The following is a 16342-nucleotide window of genomic DNA, read 5'->3' as shown; positions in this document are numbered from 1 at the left end:
CTCTCTCTCTCTCTCTCTCTCTCTCTCTCTCTCTCTCTCTCTCTCTCTCTTCCTTTCTTTCTTTTTCTCTCTCTCTCTACTATATTACTACTCGTTCCTTACCTTAGTACACCTGACCGCTAGACAATTTAAATCGATCAGAAAAATTACACGAATAATTACACAGTAGAGCTATGTGATTAAAATTGCATTTTAAAATTACACTTTTTTCACCAATGACCCGCATTAGAAGAACAGAACAGGCCCAGCGTAAAACTGATTATCTTAAAAATGTAAACGCAGTTAACATATTTAAATAGCTTCATTTAATTAAATTTAGCTTAAACTTTACGCACTTATAGCATTATTTTAACATTCCGTTTGACATTTCGTTTGATATTTTATTTGTATAAAATTTCATTATAAATTTTATTATTTATAAAGATAACTAGAAGTTATAAAGTTAATATGATTTTGACATTGAATCCGAGAAACTTGCTCGCGGCTTCAAAAAATAAGTGGAGACTACGCAAGCACATACATATACTTTGTTTGCATAGGCCACTTACAGGCTATGCACCATGACAAGAAAATTGAATTTTAACAAAATTTCTCAAAGATAACATTTTGATTAATAAAGGTTTTGTCTGAAACCATCCTTCACATATCAAAATTTATGCCACACTTCAAAGCAAAATTTCATGGATGGATAGGTCCTTGTAGGCAAAAATAGAGAGCTCTCTTTATGAAAATACAAGTGGAAAAGTTATAGACTGGGCTATTTTTTATATCAAACTACAATTATGGGTCAATTTTTATCATAAAATATTTTAAAAAAAATTTTTCTGCCCTAAACAAAAAAATTTGGTGCAAATCCCTATATATAGTAGAATCTAAAAATAGATGTACGTCGTCCAAAGTCTTTTGAGCTAATTTTTATAGCAAATTACTATTATCGATCAACTTTCATCCTAACATATTAAAACTTAAACTTTTCTGCCCTGAAAATCGGCAATTTTCGTAAAAATCCTTATGTAGGACAAGATCCACAAATAGGCGTTTATCGTCGCAATTTGGTGCAGTGAATTTTTTTATTTTCAATTACTATGCCGGTCCAAAGTTTTCTTACTAATTTAGAATGCGCAAATACTTAGCCAGTTTTGTCGCGAAATTTTAAAAATTGAAATTTTTCCATATAGGGTGTTATATGGGAAGTGGTTGAGAAAGTGGTCTGACCCGAAGAACGTCCTCAAATGTGAGTAAACGCAGTACTCTTTACTATCATTAGCATTTCAGCTGTCTCTTGAAAACCCAATTTTTTTAGTATCGAAAAAGATTTTTAACTTTTTTTTGGGGATTTTCTACTATAACCGCCACTTCCAGCTTCGCTGAGGAAATAACCAACATTTTTTTTTCGACTGAAGAGAGTTGCCATAATCGTTTTTAAACTGGTGAAAATCCTAAAACATTATTGCTTTGAAACTATAGCGGATGTAGCTCCATACTTCGGCGTAAATATCATATAGAAAGATGATGCATTCCTCCAATTAGCAGATTAAACTACTAGGAAAGTTACCTCTCGCATTCACCTTGTCGGGACATCTACCATAAGGAATTTAGGACTAAGACGCTTAGCTTTTCGCATTCTACTCTTCAAGTTCTTTTATTTGATACACATATCGCTGGTATTACGAAAAAAGAATGAATCCACCACATGGCTGTGTCCACCTCATTCACTTTAGAATTAACCCATTTTTAAGCAGATAATATACCTTCATTTGGGGAACGGACAGAAAAGTCTTAAACGTTCTGTCTTGTTTGCCTTATCATAATTGGGTATAAATCCCTAAAAAAACTGAAAAAGATAAAATTTAGTTACTTGTAACCTTGTGTGAGCATAGCCGATTGTTTCCATTTTTGCCCGCAAAGCGTACAGTGCTTCGTAAAGTAAACTTGGAAAAGTTCAACCAGGAAAATCCAAAACTTGTTATTAAAAAAAGCAAGTTGCGTTTAGCTTATTACGCTCCACTGCGCGCTTCTCCTTTGACCAATTCCGCCCATTTTCTATGCCAACCAAATTTGAAATCGATATCTTCATTTTTGCGACCAGGAGAGTGCCAACAATAATCACCACGCAAACACACAAACGAGCAGACAATTCAGAATTTCACGTTGATCAAGAATGTATACACTTTATAGGGTGAAGCTTCCTTTTGCCTATTATATATATTGTGGGAAAAAGCAAAATGACTATACCTCCATCTTACACTGACGGGTGCAAAAACATTAGTCACAGCGTTGGCTTGTAAGAATAGCTCAGACAAGAAGCTTAGTCAAACCATAAAACCAATTTACCAGACAAGGAATCGCCTTCTGCCAGATAGAAGTGTGAACTTGGTAAAAAATTGCCAAACAAACATAACGTGTCCTCTGCCTGCCATTCAAAAGGTGTTGACATTTTATATTTTTCACTTAAAAAAACTTTGCCTTTACGAGCTGTCGCTTTCTTGCTAAAAACAAATGTCCTCATTAGTTAACATTTTTCGTTGAACGCGTCCATTCGCTGTAAAGCTCGAGTCTGCAAAAGTAATGTCCATCTATACAACCAATTCAAAAAATCTACCAAGCTGTCACTCGGTGTGGTTGGCCAGACTATTCGTCTATTTTTCTGGCGTCTTCAGAAACTAGGATGCGGCGGCTTCACTTGTTTACATACCCAAACATATGAAAATGATCCCCATTACTTAGAATGTTTTAGGTCCAAAAAAAATCATGAGCACGCATTATCATCATTTATTTATCAAATCTCTAACGCTCCTAACTTTTACTTATCGAAAGTCATCGCACACATAATTGTGTTTTAAATGGTGAAAGACGCTTCGTTACATGCCTTCGTAGTCATAACCAATAAATTTCCAAAATTTTGTCTTTCTAGATAAATAATTCAAAACTAATTAATCTAAAACTTATTAAATGGTAAGAAAATGAAGAAAAATATTTTCAATAATCTCTTTTTTCTTTTGTTACTAATAATCAATCACTTGCTCAATTTCTCAATCTGCTTTATATATATATATATATATTCATGAAAAACTCGTCTACCCCAAAAATTTGTAATACATTTTCCCTTTTAATTCAACAAAGTTGTTATTTCTACTTCTACTTTTTTTTTCTCTCTATTTTCATTTTTCATTTCAGTGTGGGCATCTCAAATTCAATGCCATTGGCGGCGGCAACAGTCACAGCAACACCAGTTGGCACAGTTTGCAGCTGCAACACCGCTTGCTCCTCGTCCACGCGATTAAGCGGCGACTCTAATGGAAAGCTAGATAACAATTCGAGTAGCCACAGTCGTTGTAGTAGCAGCAACAGTAACATTAATGCGATGATGACCGCTATGGCAATAAATAGTACTGATAGTATTACCGGCAATAAAACAAGATTGGCTGCTTTTAACCAACACGCAAATAGCCATGATATAAATACTGGTTTCACAGCAAATGCAACAACAGTGACAACAGTGGCCACCACGTCATTAACGCCATCGTTAAATAACAGTCTTAGCGGTTTGAAAAATAACACCGATTGCACAAAGTACAAGAAAAACTTATCACGAAACTCTTCGCATACCAACGTCATCGTCAACGATAATAATAACGGCCAGCTTGGGATTTCAATATCCGATCAAAACATTAAGGTTAGTAGTCCTCAAAATCACCAAGAATTAACTGCACATGTAACTCCAACGGCCAGTGATATTAGTAACAGCCAAAGCAATCGTAGTGTTGCGTTGGAGAATTCGCCCACAATCTTAAGCGACTTAAATATTAGTAAACGAACCTTATCACACCAATCACATTATTCAACTGACAAAAGTGGTGGCTCTTCAGGCTACTACAGCTCAAACGTTTGCTCAACATACTCTTTGGAAGAGCACATCTACAGCGAACCTCATTTAGATATTTTGGATTTGAGGCCGCAACATCATCATCCAACAGTCAGTAAACATGTACGAAATAACGAAAATAAGAAAAATATGGCTGCATCACCATCAGCGATTTCCGACCATAACGCCCAGGTGGCGTGCAAACAAACGCTAAATGAAAAGATATCGCACACACTAGAGAGTAGTGTTAAGCATACGCTTCATCAAAACAGATGTACCGGATATTTGTGCGAGGAAAATGAGCAGCATGAGGCTAATAAAACCAAACATAATAATCGTAAGCAATGTGAAATGGTTTTGCCAGAGAAAACAGCAACAACAACAACTACGACAGCGAAGAAGATAACTACGAAATATATAAAACCAGATTTTAGTGAAAATTTGCGATGTTTGGAAACTAGTATTGAAAATTTAGATCGTCACTTGAAAACTTTTCCTCAACTACAGGCTCAGGAACAATTAAAACCGCCAACGTATTCGTCGCTCTACCCGCCTGAGAGGCTGAGATCGTATAGCTATCTGCCAACGATTAGAGAGGGATACGATTTAACACCAAATATTTTGCCAAAGCGTAACTCTTTGTCCAATCATAATTGGAAACTTGGTCACGAACAAAACAGCGATGACTCTTTATTAGATATTGATCTAGACTCTTTTCTTCCGGATAACGATGGCAAAGCGAAACAAACTAAGATAAATTCAAATGTTTCAAAATCGGCGGTTACGGCTGCTAACGACAGTCTGGACAATCCGAGTTTTCTAAGCGATGAACAAGAGGCGAATCATTTAAAATGTGCCAAATATATAAATTCTTGTCCTGAGGATGCGTATCGGGTGGAAAGTGATATAATAGCTCATTCAGGTAGTTCAGTGTCAGAAAAATCCTTGTCAACATATGTGATCGGTACGGCCGTCGCGTATCCGAAACGGTACGAAGAACAATTACATTTTGAAAATACCCGCGAATTATTGGAAGATGTTCGAGATAAAATACGTCTCCTAACGCATGCCGGCCAATCTAGAAGACAATCAACTTATTCTTCTCCTACGTCCAAGAAAGAATTATATTCGGCGCAACTAACACGAGAAGACTGCTTACCCAAAGAGTTAACTCAGATGATAAAAACCCTCAAAAATGAATTGGAACTATATTTAGAGAAGATAAACCATCACAATGAATTGGAAATACGTCAGCTATGCACAGGTTTAGTGAAAAATCAAAATATAGTGAAAATGAAGAAGGCATTCGAACGACGACGATCGTGCGACACGTCTACTTATGAAGCTGTTACGGGTGGTATTTTTATCGAAGCTTCAGATCCTCCAATTAGTGTACACCAACAACAAATTACCTCGATACGTTGCGCCAGTGATCCAAATTTCAAAATGAAACGTAAATCTTTAAACGAAGTATTTCCAGTCAGCGATTGTCGCATTACTGAAATCAAAGCCAATCAAAGTAATCCAAATCATCAACATCAATATCAGCATCAACATCAAAACCATCACCATCACCATCAAAATGTCCAATTACAACGTAATCTTTCATTTCATCAGCCTATACTGGGAAATTTACACGCGCACGACGCCAGCACACAAAAACATCAGAGTTTTAATAACGGTGGGGAATCTTCCGAATCAAACGATAAGCAATCAATTTTGGATTGGCATCGGAAGAAGCCTAGCATTTGGGAGCTGTATTACGGTACAAATCGGTTGCAACAATCCTTACTAGGCAAACGCAATGGCACCATGATTACCAATGCTCAGAATCCATCATGTTATGTGAGTATTAAGCAATTTCTTAGAAGAAACCAAAAAGCTGTTGTATTAACAGAAAATCTATTCAAAAATATTCTTAAAAGTCGTTAACGTTTAATTACTACATGTTTTCGCTTAAATGGTTAATTGCACAAGAAGTTCGTTGTTTCTAATTCGCTTCAAGGTCTTGCAAACACCACAAGTTTTCTTATTTATTTTAAGCTGTTACGATTTAGGCTTAACTAAACTAAGAAAGAAACTGCAAAAGTTTCCATAACACTTTGTTATTAAAAAAAAAAAAAAAAAAAAAAAAAAATATTTTTATTTTTATAATACATACTGTGTTTCTATAGAAAGATAAAAAAGACAAAAATAGGGCAATAAAACTACAGGTATTTTCCTAACGCCGATTGAGAAAAAAAAGTGAATGAATTCTACAAATGAATCTACGTTGCATACCATTCATCATAATCTGGTTCGAAAGTGGGCCTATGAAATGAGAAATTTATATTCACTCTATACTTTGGAACCCAGCTTATTAACACCTCAAGCTACTTCCTAAAAATTGTAAGTGAAGGGCATGTCACTTGATCAAATGAAATTTTCGCCTTAAGACTACCGTGCTATTGTTCTACGTAGCGAATAAAATGATTTGTTTCAAAAGCTTACCGATGAAAAACCGCAAAAAAGTCTTCCTAATTGTTAGGCTTTCAAACACCTCACCCCAAGTTATTGCTTAAAAATTTTAAATTGTGCCTTTGCGCCGACCTCTTGGTATGAAATTATTTTTAACGAATTTGGCTTGAAAATTTCTCGTAGAAAGAAGGCTCGATATCTGCTCAATCTTGTCCTTCAAGCGAAGTCTCCAATGGTCGTGATAAAGATTCCAAATATCATGAGCCATGAATTTTCCAACAACAAATTGCTGAACAGATAGATAAACAGAGCACTAAAAAGCCAACAATAGACGGTGCAGATCATAGCCGCAAAACCGGACAAATAAAAGCCATGACTACTTCGACCCATCAAGATTGTATTGATCAGGAATTTTCTCTGCTAAGTATGAATACAACAGCGAAGAGTTGCTGTCAGTTTGTCTAAAATTCCTTTTTTTTCCTTAGAATGATGAGTTTATAATAGCATAGATTTTATTTATAGAAATTTCGTGTTAATCAAATTTTTTACTTATAAATCTTTCGAAACAAAGCCCGTTCAGCTCCTACCTGTTAAATTTCCCGAAAAAGTACAATAACTTTAACGCGAACTATACTTTGTGCTAATCTTTTTCTTAATCATCAGCTGCGTAGCAAAGCAAAGCATCTTTATTTCACGATGCCGACAGTTGGGGACATCAAGCTGCTTTAATTGCTTTTATCAATTTCCGAACATTTTGAAAAAATTTATGTTTAAAAATAGATATTCTTTTTACGCACACTATTTAAACCAAATCTGTGTGTATCGCAATAACATTGTCACAAAATGTTCTTTTTGTACTTCTTGAGAAGATTTGTATCACTAGATTGCCAAGAGATTATTGTTACAACATTATTGACTTCAATTTTCTTTTCGACTGACCTACGATTGGCTCGACTATTCTGCTCATGTAGCCCTTTACAAGCATCACGATAATCTTTTTCGTCAGCCGCCCGTTGCATGACGCGCCATAAACGTGCACTTGGTTTTTTCAAAAAGGGGTTGAATATTAACGAGAATTTACGAGAGGCGGGCCTTCTTTGCAATATCTATATAAATAAATAAATCCTCTTCCCGAAGAGCGTTAATTTTTTAATATTTTGCGGTGAAAATTAATCTGTAGTAGCGTAAAAAATCGAATTTTCAATCATATACGATGAAAACTGATTCAGAATAGTAACTTGATATTAACGGTAGCTGTGTATTCGGACCATCTAAATTTATTTTTTAGACTTCACACTATGTAAGGATCCAGTGAAACGTAAGCTTTTATAAGGCAACAAAGTCTGATTTTAAATACTTTATGCCAAAGAATGCATGCAGAATAATAAGATCTTTGAAAGGAAAGTTAAATTCGCTAAAAATATGGATCCATTTAGTCTATGCTTTTGACCCGCTCTCGTACAAGTGGTTCCACGAAAAGTATGTCTTCACATAGGGATAAGTTAATAAGCTTTGGTACCTTTTTAGGAGATATTTACAAAGAATTGTTTAAGTTATGCGGATGTAGGGTATTTAAAGTTCGGTTTCGCCCGACTATAATATTTTTATTTGTTTTTCAATTTAACGTAACATTGATAATCAACATGACTTTTATTAATTGCAATTGAAATTTTACATGAGCAAAATATTCGTAAAATAATCATAAGAGCAGCGCATACAATATTTAAAAATGCACCAAAAATTGGTCAACTGCAACTGCTGCAATTGACTTTACTTAGCTTTGCTCGAATGCAAGGCTAAGGTGAGTTGATTGAGTTAAAGTGAAGGAAGCAGCAATTATATGTTAGTATACTTAAGCGAGCTTATGGGGCTAACGGATAAAAAAAAAGGAATTAAATTTATAGCTAATGGTAGGCATTTGTCACTTGTTGATATGAGAACATAACTGCACGCACAAACGCACACATACTTACATACATACATGCATACGTACATGCATACATATATATGTATGTACATGTATATATATAGATATATATATATATATATATATGTAGCTGACATGTCTGAATTGAGAACTAGTTGCTTTTACGGTAATGCATGATTAAACAAATTTTATGTCAATCATTGTAATTATTTAAAAAAAAAAAAAAAACAAATAGCAAAAAATGAAAATTACAAACAGCTTGTGAATACCGAAACGTACATTAACAAACACATGCAACGAAGTTTACGCGCATGTATGTGCGTACAAGGCGGTTACATATGAAAACCATACCAACTGTATAAGAATGCTTGTTTTTTCCTTACTATTTTGGATTTTTGATAATTTAATTTGTTTTAATATAAGAGATTAAGGTTAACGTGATAAGAGAACTACACAAGACTTAAGAACATAACAACACAAATTTGAACACATAATTTAATTATAAAACAAGTACGAAAATTACGTTCACGTTAAGGCGAATCTGCGGTACCTCTCCCCCATATAATCCATACTGCATGTTAAGTATATTTGGGGCAGGGCGGGGGTTTGCTTAAGTCTTCTATCATGCCGTAAGATGCCTACAAAGTAACCACTTCATGTGGACTCAGTGGAGTGTTTTTTTTTTTTTTAGGCCTAGGGGTGTTTTGCGTAAGTCTCAAGGCACAAGTGTATATGGATTGGATTGTAGAAACTTATTTCAACTCTGCAATCCCTAAGGGCTTATATTAATTCTCTATATTAGCATAAGTTGCGTACAAAGCAACAAGTTCATGTGGATCTAGTGGAGTTCATTTTTTTTAGGTTCAAGTCGCTTGGTCGAATCTCTGTATTAATATCTTCAATGATCTACGGTCTCTCAAGCACTAGGCCAATATATGTTGATAATTTTTAGGTGTCCTTCATATCGTAGTATACTAAAAAACTTTGAAAATTTCTTACGATAATGGACCGGAAATTCAAAAAAAAATCACCTAATTTTAGGCCGTTTGCCTTTAGCTGAATTTTGTGTGAAATCAAGAATTGCAAAACGCCCTAAGTGAATCGTAAATCGTCCTGAGTGGCAGTGAATATAAATTTTCAATGTCTTTTTTTTCGTTCTTTGTACAAAGTTAAAGAAAAATATATATATGCTTTGAGTTGGTTTTCTCTAAAATAACATCCTCGACCGCATATTCTTTTTTTTTTTATTATTTTTTCTTGCTTTGAGAAAATCTGTAAAACGACTAAAGCAAACTGTATTGAAAGAAAAAAAAAGACAAAAAAATCTGTTATTTTTAGTTTTGAAATTCCTATTTACCAAAAAATAACCAAAGTGCATAGACGTGCATATATACAAAGCACATACCGCATGCATGTATCAACAAATTAACAACTCTTTTAGTCGGTGGTTGGTTTGTAGTGCGCAGTTTATCTTTCATAGAAATTTTTATTTTACAGCGAAACAGAAACGAAGCCAAAACTGGATATCAATTTACACCAACTGGTGATTTTATGCAATCCAAACTGCTAATTAAAACCCTAAAAATAACGACAATATAACGACAACAATATAAACTTTATCTTCCAAAGTCAAAAGTAAAAAAAAATTGGTTTTTTAATAAAAAAAAATACAACATATTCCATAAAAACTCTTTATCGTTGTCTTCGTCTTCGCCATTATCATCAGCCTTATAATAATCGTTAGCCATCATCGTAGCTCTTGTCATAACACATAACAAATTGGGAAATTTTTTCTATGAATTTTTTTCTTTTTTTCTCCTTAAAAACCAAAACATCATATTAACAAATCATCACTGAGTGAGTGAGGGTTTGAGAGTAATGACTTCCGCCAGCTACTTATTACTCGTCCTTCTTTAAGTATAGTATGTCTCAATGACGTAAGCACAAGTATGCACAAGAACATAATGTCCAATTCTTATATGTTAGGCAAAAGGAAAAGCTTTTTCCCCAAGTTTCATCTAAGCTCACAACATTTTTGCCAAGTCATTGAAGATGGAAGACGAATCCTTTTCCCTTGATCAATTGTACATGTTTTGCCCCTCTTGTGCCGCTCAATCTCGTTAATTGTTGACAGTAGATCTGGCGACGTGTGCCGTGTCCTATATCACAATCTATGGAAAAGGCTTAAAAGCCCCTTTGCCATTCTTTAGGTTCGCAGCGAGATGAAAAAGCCATTTATTAGGAAAAACGCCACGAACTTTTAATTGTACTTCTTATAATATCCTGCTCAATAGTTCGCCTTAAAAGCTTAACTGCTCTGAAGCATGTAACAGATGTACAGAAAACGTTAATGCAATATACCGGACTACTGCCTTACACGCTAGCTAAGTTTCGCGTAAAATCGTGTAAATTGGAAACGACAATTTTTATGGGTTTCGTTAGTCATTTATTGAATGTAAAATAAAACATGTAATAAAATGTAGAAATAAATTCAGCGGCGACCGAATGTTAAAAATAGGAAAAACCTAAATTTGCGTGGGCGTGACTGAATTTTCCTACTTTTGTAATATAAAAGTGGAAGTTTACATCGGTTGTTTGGTGTGGTTTGTGGCTCTCTGAATACTTAAATTTGATATCCAAGTCGACAGGCTTGCGGAGAGAAAATTAATCCTTACAATGAAAACACTTAGCTTGTCGTATTCCACTCCCCAAGTCCTTTTATTTAATACAAAATTGATTATATTGCACGTTGCGGTGTCCATCATATTTATTTTAGACTGAACGGATTTTTAAACAGATAATATACCTTGAAGCGAGGAACACAGAGAATAATGTTCAACATTCCGTCTTGTTGACCTTATGAGTGATAAGCAGATATTGTCGAAAAAATTAAAAAAATAAAACTTTGATCACTTATATAAATCGCAGAGCGGGATATATTAATTTCAGAAAGAAGCTTCGTAAAGTCTACAAAGTATATATATTCTTGATCAGCATCAAATTCTCATCTAAGCATGTACGCCTGCCTGTCTGTCCGTCTGCTTAATGTGTTGTTTATATTCTCCTGGCCGCAAAAATCAAGCTTTAGAGTTCAAATTTGGTGAAAACATTGAAAGTCGTTGCACGCAGGTTGGTATTGAAGATCGGCCAAAGCATTTCGAAGACACGCCTACAGCACTACATAATAAGAGGGCGCCTTTGCTTTCCAAAAGGAATGAAAAATTGGATAAAGGATATACAAAAACCTAAAAATACATTCTATGGACGATACTGCAGTACCTCTAAAGAAATGGACAAAATCGTCTACACCCGCTCAGTTTTGTGCAGTGTATCATAAATTTACATTTTTTTTTAATCTTTACAACGTACAGACGTAAGCTTCAAAAGCCCTGCAAAGTATATGAATTCTTGACCACTTTCAAATTGGGAATGCACCTATGCATGCCCATTCAGCTGTCCATCCGTGCAGCCGCAATAAATATTTTCCCATTCGCAAAAATGAAGATATCGCCTACAAACTTTCAAATGACCAAAACCTTTGGAAGTACACGTCTGCAACGCCCACACATCTATGTAACAAAAATTGTGCTTCTGTGTTTTTGCTTGTGACTCGTAAACTAGAACACTACCCCATATAAATTTTTATTTTCATTCTGAGAAAAGGAAGCATCCGTCGGAGATACCCAATCTCAAAGGGTATGAAGATTTTTTTAGGATCACGGTCATGGTTATAAAACATTCGATCACGACCAAACATAACGGAAGATATGTTTTGGTTGAAAGTAACGAGCGCAAAACCAAATTTTTTTTATTTTTGAAAACAAGAAAAGGGTTCATATTATGTTCGACCAATCTGCGTGCGGGAACCTCTCATTCTTGTGCCAAATTTGAAGCCGAAGCTGCCATTATCGAGACGGATAGACGGACAGACGAAAGTACTGTGAGGAACCCTCATTTTGGCCTCACAGGTTCTCCGTCTCTAAGGCGAGGGTGTTAGACTTATGCTAGGCTATGTTAGAGTTAAGTTTAGACTAAGAGTAAGTTAGGATTAAGCAAAGAGAAGTTAGAAGAAAGAGAGGGAATAGTTAGATACAAAGAATTAGTTTTTAAGCCGAAATTCAGTCAGGTTAGATTGGTAAGTGAGGAGTCGGTCGCGGGGATTGCGAAGATGGAGACGTGCGGTTAAAATAATGGTGGTGCTAGGCCTGTAGATTAAGAACAGTGAATTTATCGATACAGGAAAAATTGAAAAGTGTAAAGAAATAATCTTGAAATATATTTCCTCTAGAAAAATGAAACTTATCTTTCATATGGAGAAAGAAAAACCTGTGAATATAAAAGAATGTAAAAGAAATCCTGAACTAAAACCTTTTCTAACAACTACGTCGAAGAAATTTCTTATGAGATACAAACTGGAGCCGCTGAGCTACCCCAGCAACAGGTTAATGGGCAAATTAGCCACTCACAGTACTTAAATCTGTTTAGAATTTGATGCTGATCGAGAATGCATACACTTTGTGAGATCTCTGATGCTTTCTTCAAGGCGTTGTAAACGTTTCAGTAAAATGAACCGAACCCTCATCCGTCGATGATGGGTATAAAAACTATAAAATAACACACACAAAATGATGAGCCGAAATATTTGTATTCTTCTTTCCATCCATTGTGATTTTCTTTCCTTTTTTTTTTTTTTAATAGGCTTAAAAAAATTCTGAAGTAGTTACGACCGATATAAAACAACCGAAATGTGTAGGAGAATACTTGAAATGGTCGAAAATTCACGAACACAATCCTGTCTTACAGGCACTCGAAAAGCTCAAAGCTTTTTATATAAAACCACTTTCCTCACGTCGGCGGTATTTCTACCGTTTTCAATTCTCAATTGATTGACTTCAGAATCAAATCTTCAGAAATTTCAATCATAATCATATTTTCTTGTGAGGAAAGGGCTTCCAATTTTTTGATCGCTTCACTTTAATTCATATTATAAGCGATTGTGAACTTATTTTTCCGAATAATGCAAAATTTTTACCCAAAATCGGGCGCCAGTGTAAGATGAGGGTAAACTCATTTTGTTTTTTTCTACAAGATATATAATATCCAAAAGGAAGCTTCAGAGACCCTGTAAAATATAAATATTCGCGATCAGTGTGAAATTCTGAGTTGATTTATCCATGTCTATCCGCCTTTGTACCTGTGTGGTATCTATTTTTGGCACTCTCCTGGTCGCAAAAATTAAGTTATCGATTTCGAACATTGGAAGTTTTTGCACGCGGGTTGGTATTGAAAATGGGCCAAATTCGTTAAAGCCGAAGCGCGCAGTCGAGCGTAAACTAGACAAAACTCGGTTTCTTTTTTTTTTTAAATTTTTGGATTTTTATCGTTACTCGGAAATTATTAAAGTTACAAGGCTGAAATGTTGCCCACTCAAAGTTATAAGTAATTAAATTTTATATTTTTCACTTTTTCGAGGTTTTATGCTTATTTATCGTACGACAAACAAGACAGAATACATAAAACTGCTTTATACACTCCTCAAATGAAGTTATGTTATCGGGTTAGTTTTAAAAGGAATATGGTAGACGCAGCGATCAAGCTTTTCTTAATAATACCTGCGGTCTGCAGGTATTAGGTAAAGGCACTTGGTGGGTAGAATGCGAAAAACATAGTGGTGGCTATGCGTGATTCGGCCGCCGAACTTTCTTACTTCTCTGTTTTAAAGCAATATTTTCCATCGAAAATACGTCGTGCATTACACGTTAGTTCAGTTTTCAGTCAGTTCCTTTTAATTTTTCTAATTGTACATAGAAATTAGATCTGGCAAAATGCGGCCAAGGAGAGTCTGGAGAGTATTTTTTTGTCTTTGCAAAGTAACTGTAACGCCAACTTGTTTTTGAAAAACTGTTAAAACAAGCCTTAAGTATCCCAATCAATGCAGACGTCCTTGAAAAATCTATTCAAATAAGCAGATTCGTTGTTCGTAAACAATTTCGCGAAAACCATCCATAATTTCGTGATCAAAAGATAGCATAGAAAGTAAATATGTCCTTAAAATACTAAATAAGCCCATTTATCTTATCTCTCTTTTATTTATGATGAAAAATATTTTTGACATAAGAATATGGTGTGCGTAGGTGCAAATGATAGTTGATAAAAAAATTGGCATCTGGCAGCCATTATGAATGCGTCAACCATTGATAGGGAAGCTCTTTTATTTTCGCCATAAAGCAGCAGCTAAGTAAGGCAGTGACCCCTGTCTTAATAAAACATAGATTTGTCGTCACCGTCCTTTCACTCCAAGTTTGTGCACTCAATTGATCCCAGTTTGAAGATAATTAGTAAATAAATGTGTGCATAGATTTTGTAAAGATTGAAAGTTCCTTGGTTGCGTAAATTTTCTTTATCTTCTTGCTGTACGCTGAGGTTAGCGCGCCGGGCTATCCATCCATTCAAAATTTGCTTGAAATAATATATAATTTACTCTCCGATATTATCTTAATATGATAAATTATCAAAACGCATGATTTTGGTTTATAAAATTTTACAAAGCTAGACTGACAAACTGTCAAGCCAATAGCCTTAGGTGCTAATGCTTTATGCCTGTAGTCTTAGAAATTATTCTTTGGCTAAATTAATAATAATAATAGTAATAACAGATTCAAAATCGCTTTTGTTGAATAAAGATCTAAGATAAGTTACTCATGCAACTTTAACGTTCAACAAATTAGTGAAGCTTCCTAGACAATGACGAGGTATTCTCCTAAACTTAATCCTATCCCCCCTAGCTAAACCCTTCGTCTTCCACTCTAACGGCTAAGTTCCATAGTTTAGTGTTATCGCCCTCAATTAGTTTCTGCCTTATGCGGCTCTTCACGTTTATTGTTTAGGCGTTTGAATTCGGATTACCAAAAGTTACGTCCGTCCAGAACTACAGATTCAATTAGAGAGAAATAGGAAATACGGTTGAAATTCCCCCTAAACCTACCTATCATAATCGGTGTTATCCATCGACTGACAATCACATTCGGAACCAGCTGATATTAGTGATTACCATCCTGATTACCGGTAGATTCATAATTAATCTAGTAATTTACTGAAACATACATAAATATGTTTACAGAGTAGGAGAGTACACAAATTGATGCATATAAAAAGAAAGAATAATACATATGTATGAAATAATATAATATAAAATAGGCGAGACTTCTATTACTAATAACAGATGTACATACAAACGGGCTAAGATTACGGTAAATAAAACTAAACTAATAACAATAAGGAGAAGTATATAAAGAAAACAAACTAAGTCTGAATGTGGGACCAAAACAAGCCTGGCTTCCTCGCAATCTGCATACTTGAAATTTTATTCACCTGTTGACATTTTCTCCCAACTACTGATGGGTATAAGACAATGTTGTCCTCAGCCTTGAAATCTTGCAATCATCTAATAAATTTTGTACAGTTAACTTCTTCTGCCTAGAATATCCAGAAACATTGTTCAAAAACGTCATACTTTTATTTTTATGCGTGACGGAATTCTAAAAAAAAAAAATAATTTTCACGCCTTTTACGTAAGAGCTTGCTCTTTCCCAATTATTCTTTCAAAGGGTGAGTGCTGCAAATTCGACATAAGCGAAATATAGTTTTCGTAGCTTATTGTTTTTTTTTTTTTTTTTTTTGATATTTTAGCAGTCATTGGTCTTTTATGCTAATTTGTTTCTCCTTCAAGCCCCATAGCAATGTATGACTAAAAGAAGCGCACGCTGATGCAAATGTTTACCATATTTGCATACAATAAGAAGTGACAAAGTGAAGGAACAGCAGAGCTTTAATCGCGAAAAACAAAATAAAAAAAATTATAAGTCATTTTACCATATAATGCTGCCAGAACTTCACGAAAAATAACGGCAGCAATCTAAACAGCAATCATAGAAATAACAATAATTGAGATAAACTTAACAACAAAAGCAAAAAAAGTACCAGCATCAGCAATAAATCCACTTGACAATCAATGCAAAATATGTTTTGATATAAACGTTGAATGGTTGTTGTATTGTTGCGTTGTCGTAGTCATAAACTATCGTGATCATCAC

At 34.8% G+C, this 16342-nt stretch overlaps 1 protein-coding gene across 1 annotated transcript in view; it reads left to right on the top strand.

Annotated features, from left to right (window-relative positions):
* Positions 1-16342, top strand: part of LOC119641166 (probable serine/threonine-protein kinase DDB_G0282963) — a 59369-nt gene that overhangs the window by 23758 nt on the left and 19269 nt on the right. The window contains exon 2 of the mRNA XM_038039680.1: positions 3178-5710. Coding sequence (XP_037895608.1) covers positions 3178-5710 — 2533 coding nt within the window. The remainder of the gene's footprint in view (positions 1-3177; positions 5711-16342) is intronic.

This window comes from Glossina fuscipes, unplaced genomic scaffold (assembly GCF_014805625.2).
Source record: "Glossina fuscipes isolate IAEA_lab_2018 unplaced genomic scaffold, Yale_Gfus_2 147, whole genome shotgun sequence".
NCBI classification, from domain to species: domain Eukaryota; kingdom Metazoa; phylum Arthropoda; class Insecta; order Diptera; family Glossinidae; genus Glossina; species Glossina fuscipes.
The sequence above is the reverse complement of the archived record's forward strand: the minus strand, read 5'-3'. Positions and strand labels throughout refer to the sequence as shown.